Below are 14,575 nucleotides of genomic sequence, written 5' to 3'. Positions count from 1 at the left end.
GTGTTGATTGTGGATCCAAGTAAAATGAAATCCTTGACAACTTCAATCTTTTCTCCATTTATCATGATGTTGCTTATTGGTCCAGTTGTGAGGATTTTTATTTTCTTTATTTTGAGGTATAATCCATACTGAAGGCTGTGGACTTTGATCTTCATCGGTAAGTGCTTCAAGTCCTCTTCACTTTCAGCAAGCAAGATTGTGTCGTCTGCATAACACAGGTTGTTAATGAGTCTTCCTTCAATCCCACTGCCATGTTCTTCTTCATATACTCCAGCCTCCAGCTTCTTGGATTATTTGCTCAGCATATAGATTGAATGGATATTGTGAAAGGATACAACCCTGACGCACACCTTTCCTAACTTTAAACCATGCAGTATCCCCTTGTTCTTTTCGAACGACTCCCTCTTGATCTGTGTACAGGTTCTCATGAGCACAAATAAGTGTTCTGGAATTCCCATTCTTCTCACCGTAGTAATAAAATATAATAGAACCTTGGAGAATATTACTGATTTGATTCACTTCTCTCCTCCCTGTGTTTATATTTTTTCTAATATCAAAATAAAATGAAATATGATTGCCTAATGTGCAAGGCAGTCATTCAAACAGAACAAGGGGATATTGTGTGGTTTAAAGTCAGGAGAGGTGTGCATCAGGGTTGTATCCTTTCACCATACTTATTCCATCTGTATGCTGAGCAAATAATCCAAGAAGCTGGACTATATGAAGAAGAATGCAGCATCAGGATTGGAGGAAGAGTCATTAACAACCTGCGTTATGTAGATGACACAACCTTGCTCCCTGAAAGTGAAGAGGACTTGAAGCACTTACTGATAAAGATCAAAGACCACAGCCTTCAGTATGAATTATGCCTCAAAATAAAGAAAACAAAAATCCTCACAACTGGACCAGTAAGCAACATCATGATCAACGGAGAAAAGATTGAAGTTGTCAAGGATTTCATTTTACCTGGATCCACAATCAACACCCATGGAAGCAACAGTCAAGAAATCAAATGACGTACTGCATTAGGCAAATTTGGTGCAAAAGACCTCTTTTAAGTGTTAAAAAGCAAAGATGTCACCGATGCGCCTGACCCAACCATAGTGTTTTCAATTGCTTCATATGCATGTGGAAGCTGGACAATGAATAAGGTAAACTGAGAAGAATTGACGCCTTTGAATTGTGGTGTTGGTGAAGAATATTGAATATATCATGGACTGCCAAAAGAATGAACAAATCTGTCCTGGAAGAAGTATGACCAAAATGCTCCTTAGAAGCAAGAGCGGCGAGACTGCGTCTCACGTACTTTGGACATGTTATCAGTAAGGATCAGTCCCTGGAGAAGGACATCATGTTTGGTAAAGCAGAGGGTCAGTGAAAAAGAGAAAGACCCTCAATGAGATAGACTGACACAGTGACTACAACAATGGGCTGAAGCATGACAATTGTGAGGATGGCACAGGACCGTGCAGTGTTTCCTTCTGTTGTACGTAGGGTCACTATTAGTTGGAACCAGCTCTGTGGTACCTAACAGCAACAACAATGTACGTAATCTTAACCAGTATTTTTTAACAGGAACATGTACATGGTGTCTCTAGTTTGGACCTTTGCGATTATTCATAAAAGCTTCACCAGACTCCTCTGCCACTCTACCCTATCCTATCATGCCTCCTTTTCATATGACAATACATTTTACTAACAAGAAATAGAGTTCTTCATGCTTGAGCGCCCTCAATTTTCTTCCCTCTCCCTCCCCCACAGAACAAACCCCAAACCCCTCACCATGTCCATACCGAACTTCTCTTAAAGGTTTCTTCTTCCCTTGCCTTGGATCCCATTCCACTCACTCAGTAAATTACCTCTTATCTTTCTCCTATGTTGTTAACTTCTCCCTCTCAATGGACACTGTCTCTTTAACTTAAAAGAATTGCAAATTACCCCCATCTTTACCATAAAACCACCCTCGAACTTCTCCCTTTCCAATAACTTCTGCTTAATAGATACAACTTTGCTTTTGGGAATATCAGTCTATGTGCACTATTCCCCTTTCACTTGTAAAACTGCTGCAGTCTGGCTACTGCTCCAGCATAGGTGATAAAATGCTTTCTCCAAGATTTCCAGTTACCAAATCTAAAAAAATAGTTTTCAATCCTTTTTTTTTTTTAACCTTTTGATACTACCTGTCTTAGTTATGTACTACTACTGTAACAGATACACCACAAGTGGTAGTTTTAAAACAGAAATTTATTTTCTCACAGTTTTGGAAGCTAAAAGTCCAATTCATTGTCTTGGCCTTAGTGATTCTTTCTGTGGGTCTTTCTCTCCACTCTCTGGTGTCTGCCAGTAATACTTGGCATTCTTTTGCTTGTAGATGGGTTCTCACATAGTGTCTGTCTTCCTCCTGTGTGTATCTCTCTGTCTGTTCTGCTCTTTTCATGAGTCTGAAGTGATTAGGTTTAGAACCTATATTATTCTTGTATGACCTCGTTAACATAAAAAAAAAACCGGACCCGTTGCTGTTGAGTCGATTCTGACTCATAAAAACATAAAAAAGGAAACCCTTATTTCCAAACAAGATCGCATTTAAAGTTAAAGGGGTTAACATGTCAACACGTATTTTGGGGGAACACAATTCAGTCCATAACAATCCACCCTTTGCCCCCCCCCAAGAATTTACATCCTTCCCTTGTGCAAAACACATTCACCCTCTCACTTCATCCCCAAAAGTCTCAACTCATTCTAGCATCAACTCTGTCAAACCCAAAATCTTTCCTTCTGAATCATCTAAATCAAGAATGAGTGAGACGTGGTGTGTTCCATCTTGGGGCAAAATTTTTTTCCATCTGTGGACCTGTGAAACCTAGAATATAAGTCATCTGCTTCCGAAGTACAATGGTGAACCAGACCTTAAGTAGAAATTCCCATTTCAAATGGGAGAAATTAGAGGGAAAGAAGAGGTCACATTTATTTGTTATTGTTGTTATTAGTTGCCATCGAGTCTCTTCCGACTCATGACAACTCCATGTGTGCAGAATGGAATTGTTCCATAGGGTTTTCAAGGCTGTGACCTTTCGGAAGCAGGTCTCCCGAGGCACCTCTGGATGGGTGCAAACTGCCAACCTTTCAGCTAGTAGTTGAGCACTTAACTGTGCCACCAAAGGACTCTATTTCTATCCTGTGTGTACATATTTAATATATTCATAAAAATATTTTTTCAACAGTGGAAAGTATCTCTTTTCATCACTTTGGACTTATTACTTCCTTGTCATTGTCTTAGATCAGGTTCGTGACGTCTCCCATCAGGCCTATAGCAACTTCCTCTAAAGTCATTTTTCTTCTTGTTGCCCTTCTTTTCCAGTCTGTTCTTCAGTGTAGCAGAGTAATCCTTCAAAATGCAAAGTAAGTATAATCTAAAGAATTGTTCATTCTCTCCACTCTGTCAAAACTCACATTGAATTGATGGCCAAGTCTTTTGAGTTGTATCTTTGGAATGCTTTTTTTATTAGTTCTCTTCTTTCCCTTTCTTTTGACATCATCCTGATTCATGCCTTCGTCCTCTTTTTCCTAAGCATTGTAAAATTTCCCTAATTGGTCTCATTGCTTTTGACTTTGAGTTGATTCCTTCTTCGCACTGGCATCTCTATATTACCAGTTTATATAGTTTCTCACTGTTGTGTTCATAAACCTTCAATGACTTGCTGTTTGTTATCTGAAAAATGTTCGAATTTCTTAGGACATTAAAGGCCTGATCTGTCTAATTTTAACTTCTACATATCCCTCAGCTACCATAGATTCTAGCTACATAAAACTATTGCTCTTTTCCTACTTCCTTTTGCTGTGCCTGAGGGCATACTGTTGCCCCTCTTTCAAGTTGAAACTCATTGTATTTAAGGCAGAGTGTGTCCTTGGTTATGAGATTAAGAGTTACAAATGCCAAATTACATAATAGCATCTGTTGAAAACTTACTGTTCTTTTGAATCATGCCAAAAACTAGTTTTTCCATGAAGTCTTTCCTAGTTCCCCAGTCGAAATGGGTTACCTTTTTCTGTGTTCCCTTTATACTCACTTTCTTTGCATATTTTTAGCATGTATCACAGTCCTTATGAATTTACAACATTCTGCAGTTTATTATATCTTCATTTGTACCTCTCACTAAAATTTAATCTCCTTGACAGAAGGGTCTGTTTGATTCTTCTTGTATTTCCAGAGTACTAGCATGGTGCTCTTTAACTAACTATTTTTACTAAAAAGCAAACTTCCGTTTTCATTTCTTCTTTGTGATTACCACATGTTCCCAGTAGATGGCAGTGTTTCACATAGCACTTCAACATTTGTAGCTAATGTATACACGCATAGGAAGCTCTTCCAATGCAGTTTAGATCCTGTTCAGGATCAGAAATTGCATAGTGACATTAGGGAGTAAATTCAGAACACGCTTGGCATGACTGGAAGAAATTTTAAAACTATAGAAGTCTAAGAGCGCCCATATCTATTGTATTTAACAACATTGAACTAATTATTACCGTATTTTTTCCCACAAATAATGCACCTGCATAAACAATGCGCCTTCACATATAACACACATAGGGTGCCTGGGAGAATAATCCATGAAGGGATTGCACAGTTGGCAAAAAATGTATAACACACTCATTATTAGTGTAAAAGTACGGGAGTTGTCTTTTCAATTAAGTTTATTTTCAGATAGTAGGGAGACTTTTTCAAAACTTAGATTTTATGTGAGGAAGAAAGCAATATAAATTTCACTGGGATAATTTTAAAGATGGAGCTGTAAAATATTAATTTTTTAGAGTTTTCAACAAGTAGTACTTTTTAGGTAAATAGCTATAGTGTATTGAGCTTTGAGTTTTGGCTTAAGGGATAAATTCCAAATTATTACTATTTAGAAGTAAAGTATCTCTTACACAGGCTTAACTATAGGAAGAGTGGTAAGATTATGATTTTCGATTTTAAAAAATATAATTATTTTAAGTTGTCATTATAACAGAAAAATGTCTCTGGTATTTGTCAGAGTATCCTGTATTTAACATCAAAACCAAAACCAAAGCAAACCAGTTGCTGTAGAGTTGATTCTGATTCATGGCACCCCCTGTGTGTCAGAGTAGAACTGCACCCCATACAGTTTCCAAAGCTGTTACCTTTTGTAAGCATATCTCCAGACCTGTCTTCCCAGGTGCCTCTGGTTGAGTTCAAACCACCGACCTCGCTTAACTTCTCTAACCTTTTAGCTAGTATTCTAGCGCTTAACTGTTTACGCCACCCAGGAACTCCTTGTATTTAACATTAAAAGACCTTTAAAATGTGTTTGGGAGCTTTTATGTTTTAAATAATAATTTTAAAACAAAAGATCATTTTTATTTCCTTTCAAATCACCATCTGTGCTACATAGTACTATTGTATAATTTAAATTATCATTCTGATCATTGTATGTCATGAAGGAGGTTCTTAAATGAAAATTATGGTTGTCTTTTCCCCTTATTTAGAGTTCTTTGCTTTTGGTGGGATTTGATTTGGATTTCTGCTCGTATCCATTAGATTTCTTTTGTGAAAGCAAATTTATAGTAAGATGCTGTCTGTGTATTTGTACATTAATTTTCATTCCTTGCTATGATTTTTTTATCTTCTCTCTTCATGCTACTATAAATAGTTTCTGTACACATGGATCTGTGTCTTACTAAAGATTAGGCCCTAACCGAGTGTTGATGGATGGATGATTCTGAAAGTATTAATTAATATTACACACATTATATTAATTTGCTGATACCCACTGAATCTCCTAGACTGAGCAAACTTATCAACAGCTTACCCAGAAAACTACTATAAAGTTAATAGCAGCATCATGGGATCATAACAATATATTTTAATTGCCAAATGAATAGAAGTTTTTGGCCATCACTTAGTTGTATCTTTCTGTGCACATTACAATGTAATCAGAGCATGTGGCCTCTAAGATTTTTAGTTTTTCAAGTTGACTGAGTTGTGGCCTAATACATTTAAATGTAACAAAGTTCTCATAGGTATTTAATGTAAGTCCCCATGTGTATTTTAATTGTTCTGGGTACGGAATTCTATGTATCTATTGAGTTAAGATTGTGAATTATGGCCTCCAAAGTCTTCCATGACAGGAACCTCACTTAACCTCTCTAAACAGTCATCTCCCCCAGTCTCCCTCCCCAGTTATCTTTTTTCTGCCCAGCTTGTTCCAATCTTGCTGCCTTAAACTTGTTTTTTCTTCTGTTTCAGTTTCTATTCCCTGATAACCTCTCAAATGATTCTTTAGCAAGGCTTTCCCTCACTATCCTGTCTATGGAAGGTGCTCCTCCCATGTTGTCCTTTGTTCTGTTAGCTCTGTTTTACTTTACTTATGGCACCTATTGATATTGATACTGGAAAGTCTAATTTATCTGTTTATGTGTTTATAGTTGTCTCCACCTACTAAAATATAAGCTTGAGTATCAAGACACTATTTTATTTACTAATGTTTCCTCGTTGCCAGAAAAATGCATTTAGGGACAGGATATATGTTGACCAACTAAGGGAATTATTGACAAAATCTTCTTTGATTTCACTTAAAAAGAAAAGAATATTCATTGAATTTTTATAAAAATTTGTCAGCTCCTCCATTTATTTTTACCAGTTTTGTTCGGATATTTCAGTGCTATTTTGTTCAGTATTTAAAGGTTTATAATAACTTAAGCTTTTTTGTAAATCTAATCTAAAAATAAGCCTTGTTTATTTGCTTCCTTCTTGTTACTTTAATTTTTTTTCTCCAGTTGTGTCTTTTGTCTGTCTCTTTATTTTCAAACTTTTTGATATTGAGTCTCTTGTATTTCATCCAATGGTTTCCTTTCTTTAATAAAGGAATTTAAAATAATACCATTTATTGTGATAATTGGTATCTTATTTGGTTTTCAAGTTACGCTTGTCTAATTTTTTTTCCCCTCTCTTTCCCTTTCCTCCTTCCATTTGAGTTTTCATTCTCTTTTTTTTGGTGTCTAGCAGTTTAGAGGTTATACACCCGATTTCTGTCCTTCCGGTTATACTTAATATTTTAACAGCTAATATTTTTCTATCAATGTTGAAATTTAATCTATATCACTAACATCTCCTTTTCTCTAAAGAGACAACATTTTTAACATACTTTCACTTCAGCCATTTTTCATTTTGTTGAAATCACCTGTCATTAATATTTCAAATAGTTTTGACACTACTGTCATAGGAATAGCTTTTTAATATTGCATTAAGCTTTTCAGTTGTCAGTGCTTATTTAGAGTTACTTATGAGTTGAAATCGACTCGATGACAACAGGTTATATGTTTTCCTGGTTTCTTTTATCATTAATTCTCTTATGGCCTACAGTTTCTTTCTTGGATTCATTTTTCTTTTTTGCTCAAGTTTATCCTCAATTTTCCACTGAGTTCTGGCGTTTATTGTTGCTGGAGAAAATGTTTTCTATAAGTCCAGTTTTCTTTCCTTTGTTGCTAATCTTTATTTTCTTTAAAAGTTACATATTTATTACTTCAGTATTTTTCTTATTATTATTTCTAATATTCTCCAAAGTCTCTATGCCTAGGTATGGATTTATTATCTTCATTTATTATATATTTCTTCAAGTTGGAAAAATTCTTAGCCGTTATTCCCTCAAATGTTACTTTTCCTTATTCTTTCTCTTCCATCCTTGTAGAACTCCTGTTGGATCTGTATTGGAGCGCCTCTTTCTGTCCTCCATTTCTTAATTTCTCTTTTGTGTTTTACGTCCATCCTTTTGCAACATTCTATTGTGGCTGATTTCTTCCAAATGTATCTTCTAAATCATTAGCTACTTGAAATTCAGCTGTATCAAATCTGTTGCTTATCTCATTCGTTTTCTCTTTTTTCAGATCATATATATTTTTTTTAATTTTGGTTCTTTATCAGAACAACCTGGGTTTTTTCATGTTGACTTGTCCTTGGCTCATGCCCACTAGTCCTTCTTTTATTTTTTTCAATAGTTTTAATATATTAAACTGTCTCCTATGCTATCCAGTATTATAGCCACTTGTTGTTATGTGCCCTTGAGTCGATTCTGACTCATAGCGACCCTATGTGATAGAGTAGAACGATCCAATAGGGTTTCCTAAACTGTAATCCTTACAGGAGCAGATTGTGAGGTCGTTTGTCCTGCAGAGCCTCTGGAGGCTTCAAACTGCTGACCCTTCAGTTAGCAGCCAAGTGCTTAACCATTGTACCACCAGGGCTTCGTGTAGCCACTAGACCCCTTTAACTGTTGAGCATTTGCAGTGTAGCTAATACAAACTGAGAGGTGCTGCAAGTGAAAAATACAAACCACATTTTGAAAACTTAGTGTAAATAAAAGAATGTAAAATATCTCAAATAATTTTTGTTGATTACATGTTGATAATGTTTGGGATATATTCATTTTAATAAAATATTAAAATTAATTTAATCTGTTTTCTTTTTACTTTTTAATATGGCTATAGAAAATTTAAAATTACTTATGTAGCTCACATATTTCTATTGGACAGCATTGCTCTGGGTTATTATAAAACATGTCAGTCAAGAAGCTGGGCTACATGAGAACCTTCTGCTCAAATAAAAACTTAAAATTTACTTTTAAGTAGTCATAGTTAGACTTTTTGTCTGTCAATTTCAGTACATTTATGTTATCCTTGTTCGTTTGTAAGGAAGAATAATTTTTTTGTTTTTACCCTTTTCTGAGTATTTGTTATGATTTATTTGAATTTTTTTCTAGTTATAATGAACATGAAATCAGAACATACTGTATGCTTTTTCTTTCCTGATTTTTTGAAAGCAGGTTTATAAAATACTAAAAGATAGCAAATTGATAATAAATTCACAAAATGTGCTTTCAAGGATGAAGCCTTATTAAGTTATTTTCTAGATACTATCGCCTAATGGTAAAACTTCTGTTAAAAATGCAAAGACATGTTTGGAAAATTCATTTATTTCCTCGCCTTTTTTTTCATTTTCTTTCTATGTACTCAGCTAATTTATATACTACTTCATGATGGAATCTATTTAATTAACTTAAATTTTGTGGAGCAAATGTATCTGTTTATTTTCATCTAGTCTGTAACTTGACTGGACAAATGTTTATATTGATTCAGAACATGATAGTCTACTTATATGGAGTTTTTTAGATCTATACAAATACCTTGAACTCGGAAAGGGGAATTAATGTACCTCAAGATGTAGTTCTCATTCTTTTAGACAGGAGTAAGAATCATCTGTCTAAAGAGTTATATATATTTCATAGTTAGTGGTTTTATTTAGTCCTCAAATATGCCCAGATAGAAACCCAAGAAGATTTCTGTCCTACTTATTGAATGAGTTTGTATGTTACCAGTACCAGTTGCCATGGAGTCAATTCTGAATCATGACGATCCCATGAGTGCCAGAGTAGGACTGTGCTCCATAGGATTTGTTTGTTTATTGTTGTAGTTTAAGAGAACATTTACATTTCAAGTTAGTCTCTTATACAAAAATTTATACATACATTGTTATGTGACCCTAATTGCTGTCCCCATACTGTGACAGCACACTCCTCCTTTCTACCCCTGATTTCCCATGTGCATTCAACCAGCTCCTAATCCTCTCTGCCTTCTCATCTCACCTCCAGACGGAAGCTGTTTAGTCTCATGTATCTACTTGAGCCAAGAAGCACACTCTTCACGAGTATCATTTTATGTCCACAGTCCAGTCCAATCTTTGTCTGAAGAGTTGGCCTTGGAAATTGTTTCAGTTCTGGGCTGACAGAGAGTCCGGGGACCATGCTTTCTGGGGTTCCTCCACTCTCAGCCAGACCATTAAGTCTGGTTTTTTTCCTAGAATTGGAGTTCTGTACCCCACCTTTCCTCTATAGGATTTTTAATGGCTGATTTTTCAGAAGTAGATCTCCATGCTTTTCTTCCAAGGTACCTCTGGGTAGACTCAAACCTCCAGTGTTTTGGTTAGCAGCCAAGCATGTTTACCATCCGCACCACATTTTCTGTTAATGCCTATAAGCAATATTTGGGTGAGGTAGTATACCCAAGCACTTGGGCTTTCCTTAAGTATATGTGTACTGTATCTCGGTGGCCAAGGAGAAATCCAGCGCTCGAGAACTGCTAGTTTAAGTACGATGACTTGAGGATACCAGCATGATGCAAGCAAGTTTTGACTAAAATTAGATGTAAATAAGAGGTCCATAAAAAATAAGTAATTTAAAATGTTTTGCATTAGCTGCCTTTCTGTGGGTCCTCTTATTTTACTTGGGATAGCAAGAAAATCAGAATATATAAACATACTTAAATTTTAAAAAAATAATAATATTGTATACTCTTTTGTAAAATATTAGAGAAATTTTTATATACACTTTCCCATAAAGGAACTTAGGTTAATTAACTTGCCAAATTCACACTACCTGTAAATTATAATGTATGTTATTTCAAATCATGGGTACTTTTTGTTACATCGGAGGTTTTTAAACTTTTTCGCAGATAAGAAACCCTTTTTTCAATCAGAGTTTTGAAATAAAGCTTAGTATATAGTAATATAAAAGCAGATGTGATACAGAAACACAGACAGAAGGGATATTGTAGGATTATAACCTGTTCCCGTCAAGTCAGTTCCAACTCGTAGCAACCCTATAGGACAGAGTAGAACTACCCCATAGGGTTTCCAAGGAGCAGCTAGTGGATTTGAACTGCCAACCTTTTGTTTAGCAGCCTGAGCTCTTAACCACTGTGCTGCCAGGGCTCCTGTAGGGTCATAGGGCTACAGAATGCCACCCATAGTCAACCCCAAAGGCGTTCCTATAAGATGTGCTGTGAGGCACATGTACAAGACCATTAGAGCTCAGGTGTGAATGGTCTTGGACTGGATCATGCTGATCATGTAAATTATTCCCCTTAACAACAGCTTCATCATAATTTAAAGTGGGACGTTTATATGTGATTTACATAGTACTATCTTTTGGCAAATATAACTTTTCATATTGCTAATGTGGAGTCCCTGGGTGGTGCAAATGGTTAATGCACTGTCTGTTAACCAAAAGATGATTCAGGTCCATCCAGAGGCACCTCAGGAGAAAGGCCTATCAATCTACTTCTGAAAAAGAGCCATTGAAAACCCTATGTAGCACAATTCTAGTCTGACGCACATGGGGTCGTCATGAGTTGGAATTGACTTCATGGCTATTGATTTGGCTTGGTTTTGATATTGCTAATGTAGGGAATTTGAATAAAATTATTAATGTGGTAGAGTGGACAAGCATATAGAATTACATACCTTCCAAATAGAAAAATCATGTTTGATTTGATGTCTATGGGACATTTTCTCAGAAATTGGATCGCTTATACGGAATACAATAGAAACTTAGAGATAAATTCTGTAATATAAAATGAAGCTATACATATGTATGTGTGTTTGTATATATTTATGTATACATACTACACTATTGTATATGCTAAAATAAAAATTTAAAACTCAACCACTTAGAAAGTAAGTAGTCTGCCCCATAGAGATCAGTCAGTGATCATTGAAGGAACAGAAGGAAGAGGGAGGGAGGAAAGCTACAGGCAAATCAAGTCTTTGACAACACCCTTTAGAAAACAATGAAAGAAAGAAAATCATATACCAGAGATTTTCAGATGCAGTCGGAGATATAATTCAGTGTAAGAATTACACTCTAAAGTGAGACAGGAATGGAAAGAATATAAATAAGTTATGAATTAAAATTTAAATGTTAGATAAATTTTAATCAAAACATTCCAAAGAAAGTTGAAATCATAAATATAAAATGGTAAAACAGTAGAATTAGTAATATTTCCAAAAACTAGTTTCTTTTTTTAAAAAAAAAGCCTTATTAAATAATGAAATCTCTAAGTTCTAATCACAAGTAAGTAGAAAACCTATGAGTAAACAAAATTAGAAATGGTGAAGAACTTATTATAAAAATGTATAGAAACTTAAAAACATAAGATTACTGTAAACTATCATCATTGAATTAACCAGAAATAGAAGATACGAAAACATGATGGAAGGAAAACTGGATACTGTTGAGTGCTCATAAGCAGTAAAATGTGTAAACTCCTTGGCATGCTATGTCTGTCACGATCTGGTCTCAGCTTCATTTTCTAACCACATCTTCTCTCACCTCCCTTCCCCAACTCAAACCACCAGTCCTGCTAAATTTATTACCCTACACACCATTATTTCTTCCTTGTCTCCCAGCCTTTTAATGTGCTGTTCTCTCAGTTTAGAGTATCAGTAACCACTACCTCAGAATGCCTTCCCTGACTTTCCCAAGTTTAAGTGATGCTTTCTCTTCATTGTTTTCAGTTTTTAGAAGGTGCTACTATTCATAGAACACATCACATTGTTCTTTGTGATTATTTATGAATAGACTTTGAGTCCCTGTCTCTACTGGCAGTATGCCTGATATTAACAGCTTAACAAATGATAAGTGAACAAGTTAATGTTATCAGTAATATTTCAAAACAAAATTGGAATATAATACCACACCAGTGAACACAAACGGCTTAATACGTTTTTGGGTAGTTTGTAATTTTTTCCCAAGTTTTGGTTATTGTTCCATACAAGCAAACTTTCTCTTATGTGGCTGTTATAACATATGAAAATACTTGCATCTAAGTGAGTAACGATAATTTGGAAAAAAATGTTTCAGATGATGGAATAAATAATTGTGTTTGACTACTCAAGAATTAATCTATTTTACTAAATTATTATATTCTTTACCATATGTGGAAACCCTGGTGGCACAGTGATTAAGAGCTATGGCTGCTAACCAGAAGGTTGGCAGTTCGAATCCACCAGGCACTCCTTGGAAGCCTTATGGGGCAGTTCTCCTCTGTCCTGTAGGGTCGCTATGAGTTGGAATCAACTTTACAGCAATGAGTTTGGTTTTTTTTTTTACTATATGTTACTTTGATAGCCTACAGGGTATGTTATGCTATAGGTAAAGCATTATAAATTAAGCAAACAATCTATAATAAAGGAAGGAAAAATCCTGGTTTCATAAATGGATCAAGAATTTAAAATAATTTTAGTTACCTTGGAAATAATTTTTTATTAGATATATATATATTTGGAAAAAAAAAAAAGCAAATCTGTTGCCATCGAGTCGATTCCGACTCATAGAGACCCTGTTGGACAAAGTAGAACTGCCCTGTAGGGTTTCCAAGGAGCAGCTGATGGATTTGAACTGCCTACCTTTTGGTTAGCAGCAAAGCTCTTAACCACTGCGCCGCCAGGGCTCCTAAATATATATAGCTGCAAATATTTAAGTGTTTTGCGATTGCCATCACCTTAAATTTAAATTTATAAAACACAGAAGTCTTGAGTATTTATGTTTAAAATGAGTTTGAAGTTTTCAACTTCAGAATAAATAGCTTAAATTTTTAACTCCTGAAGTTATAAATTGATAAAACGTATTAAAACCTAATCTGTCATGTATCCTGTTACATTTTTTAGAGAAAAAAAAAAGAAAACATTTAATTAATAGGATTTTCCAGTTTAAGAAACCTACTTAAATTACACTGATAATTATTTTATATCATCCCAGATGTCTGGTTTAGGCCAGTTTTCATATTAGCAGCCCCATTTTAGACTATGTGATATTATTCTATATTTCTTTGTGGATCTTATTTTGAATGTGTCATATCTTTGTATTTACTAAAACTTATTTTAAACTTAATAAAAATCCAGGTAGGTAGAATCTCACTCATACTTTGCTTAAAATAACCCATATAGGTTGAATCCACACAGAGTATGATAAGGATACTTGGACTCTCTGCAACTTTACCCAACTACCTCGATGTTGCTATGTTTTTACATGTTAATCCCTACATTGGACTTTTCTACTTTGATGGCCGTTTTCGACCAGTACCTCTTGGACAGACATTTTTGGGGATTAAGAGCGCAAATAAGGTAAATATTCATTTTAGTAAATATATATTTTTTTTGTAAAAAATATTTTTGTTGGTGTATTGTTGAATACTTGTTAGGGATTTTAGGCTCCGAAAGAAAGACCATCCTAGGCAGTATCAATCACACTTTCTCAACTATGTGTGATAAAGTAACTCCTCCAGAAAGTTGCTTTCAATAGTTTACATTGCTGTTTCAATGTATATTTTGTATTCTTGGCCATTATAAGTCTCAAAACGTTTTTGGTATGATTGAAGGCAGTTCGAGATAATAGGAGATTCTAACTGAGTCAGTATGTATCTTTTGATATATATATTTTTAAATAAATAATAGTGCCTCTTATGCAATTAAAAAATAGTTTTCATGGTACCAGCTATTAGGAAGGTCCTCTATTTAAGTTATGCTATTTTATAATTCTCATATATATTACATATACAAATGGCATTTCTAAAATCCTATATGGTGCTTTAAAAAGTTTACTAATCTTGGGTGAAGGGTGAGACAGTACACAATACAGGAGAAACTAGCACAACTTGTACAAGGAAAGGTCATGGAAGCCCCATAGACACATCCAAAGTCCCTGAGGGACTGAACTGCTGGGCGGGGGGC

At 35.0% G+C, this 14,575-nt stretch overlaps 1 protein-coding gene across 5 annotated transcripts in view; it reads left to right on the top strand.

Moving 5' to 3' along the window:
- The window catches only part of ASCC3 (activating signal cointegrator 1 complex subunit 3), a 414,547-nt gene that overhangs the window by 164,309 nt on the left and 235,663 nt on the right, over nucleotides 1–14,575 (top strand). For all 5 annotated transcript variants that reach the window (XM_004372420.3, XM_023727600.1, XM_023727601.1 and 2 more), the window contains one exon: nucleotides 13,793–13,969. In XM_004372420.3, the coding sequence (XP_004372477.2) occupies nucleotides 13,793–13,969 (177 nt within the window). The remainder of the gene's footprint in view (nucleotides 1–13,792; nucleotides 13,970–14,575) is intronic.

The sequence above is a fragment of the Trichechus manatus genome, unplaced genomic scaffold (genome assembly GCF_000243295.1).
Source record: "Trichechus manatus latirostris isolate Lorelei unplaced genomic scaffold, TriManLat1.0 scaffold00017, whole genome shotgun sequence".
NCBI lineage: Eukaryota > Metazoa > Chordata > Mammalia > Sirenia > Trichechidae > Trichechus > Trichechus manatus.
This window is presented reverse-complemented; position numbering and strand designations above follow the sequence as displayed.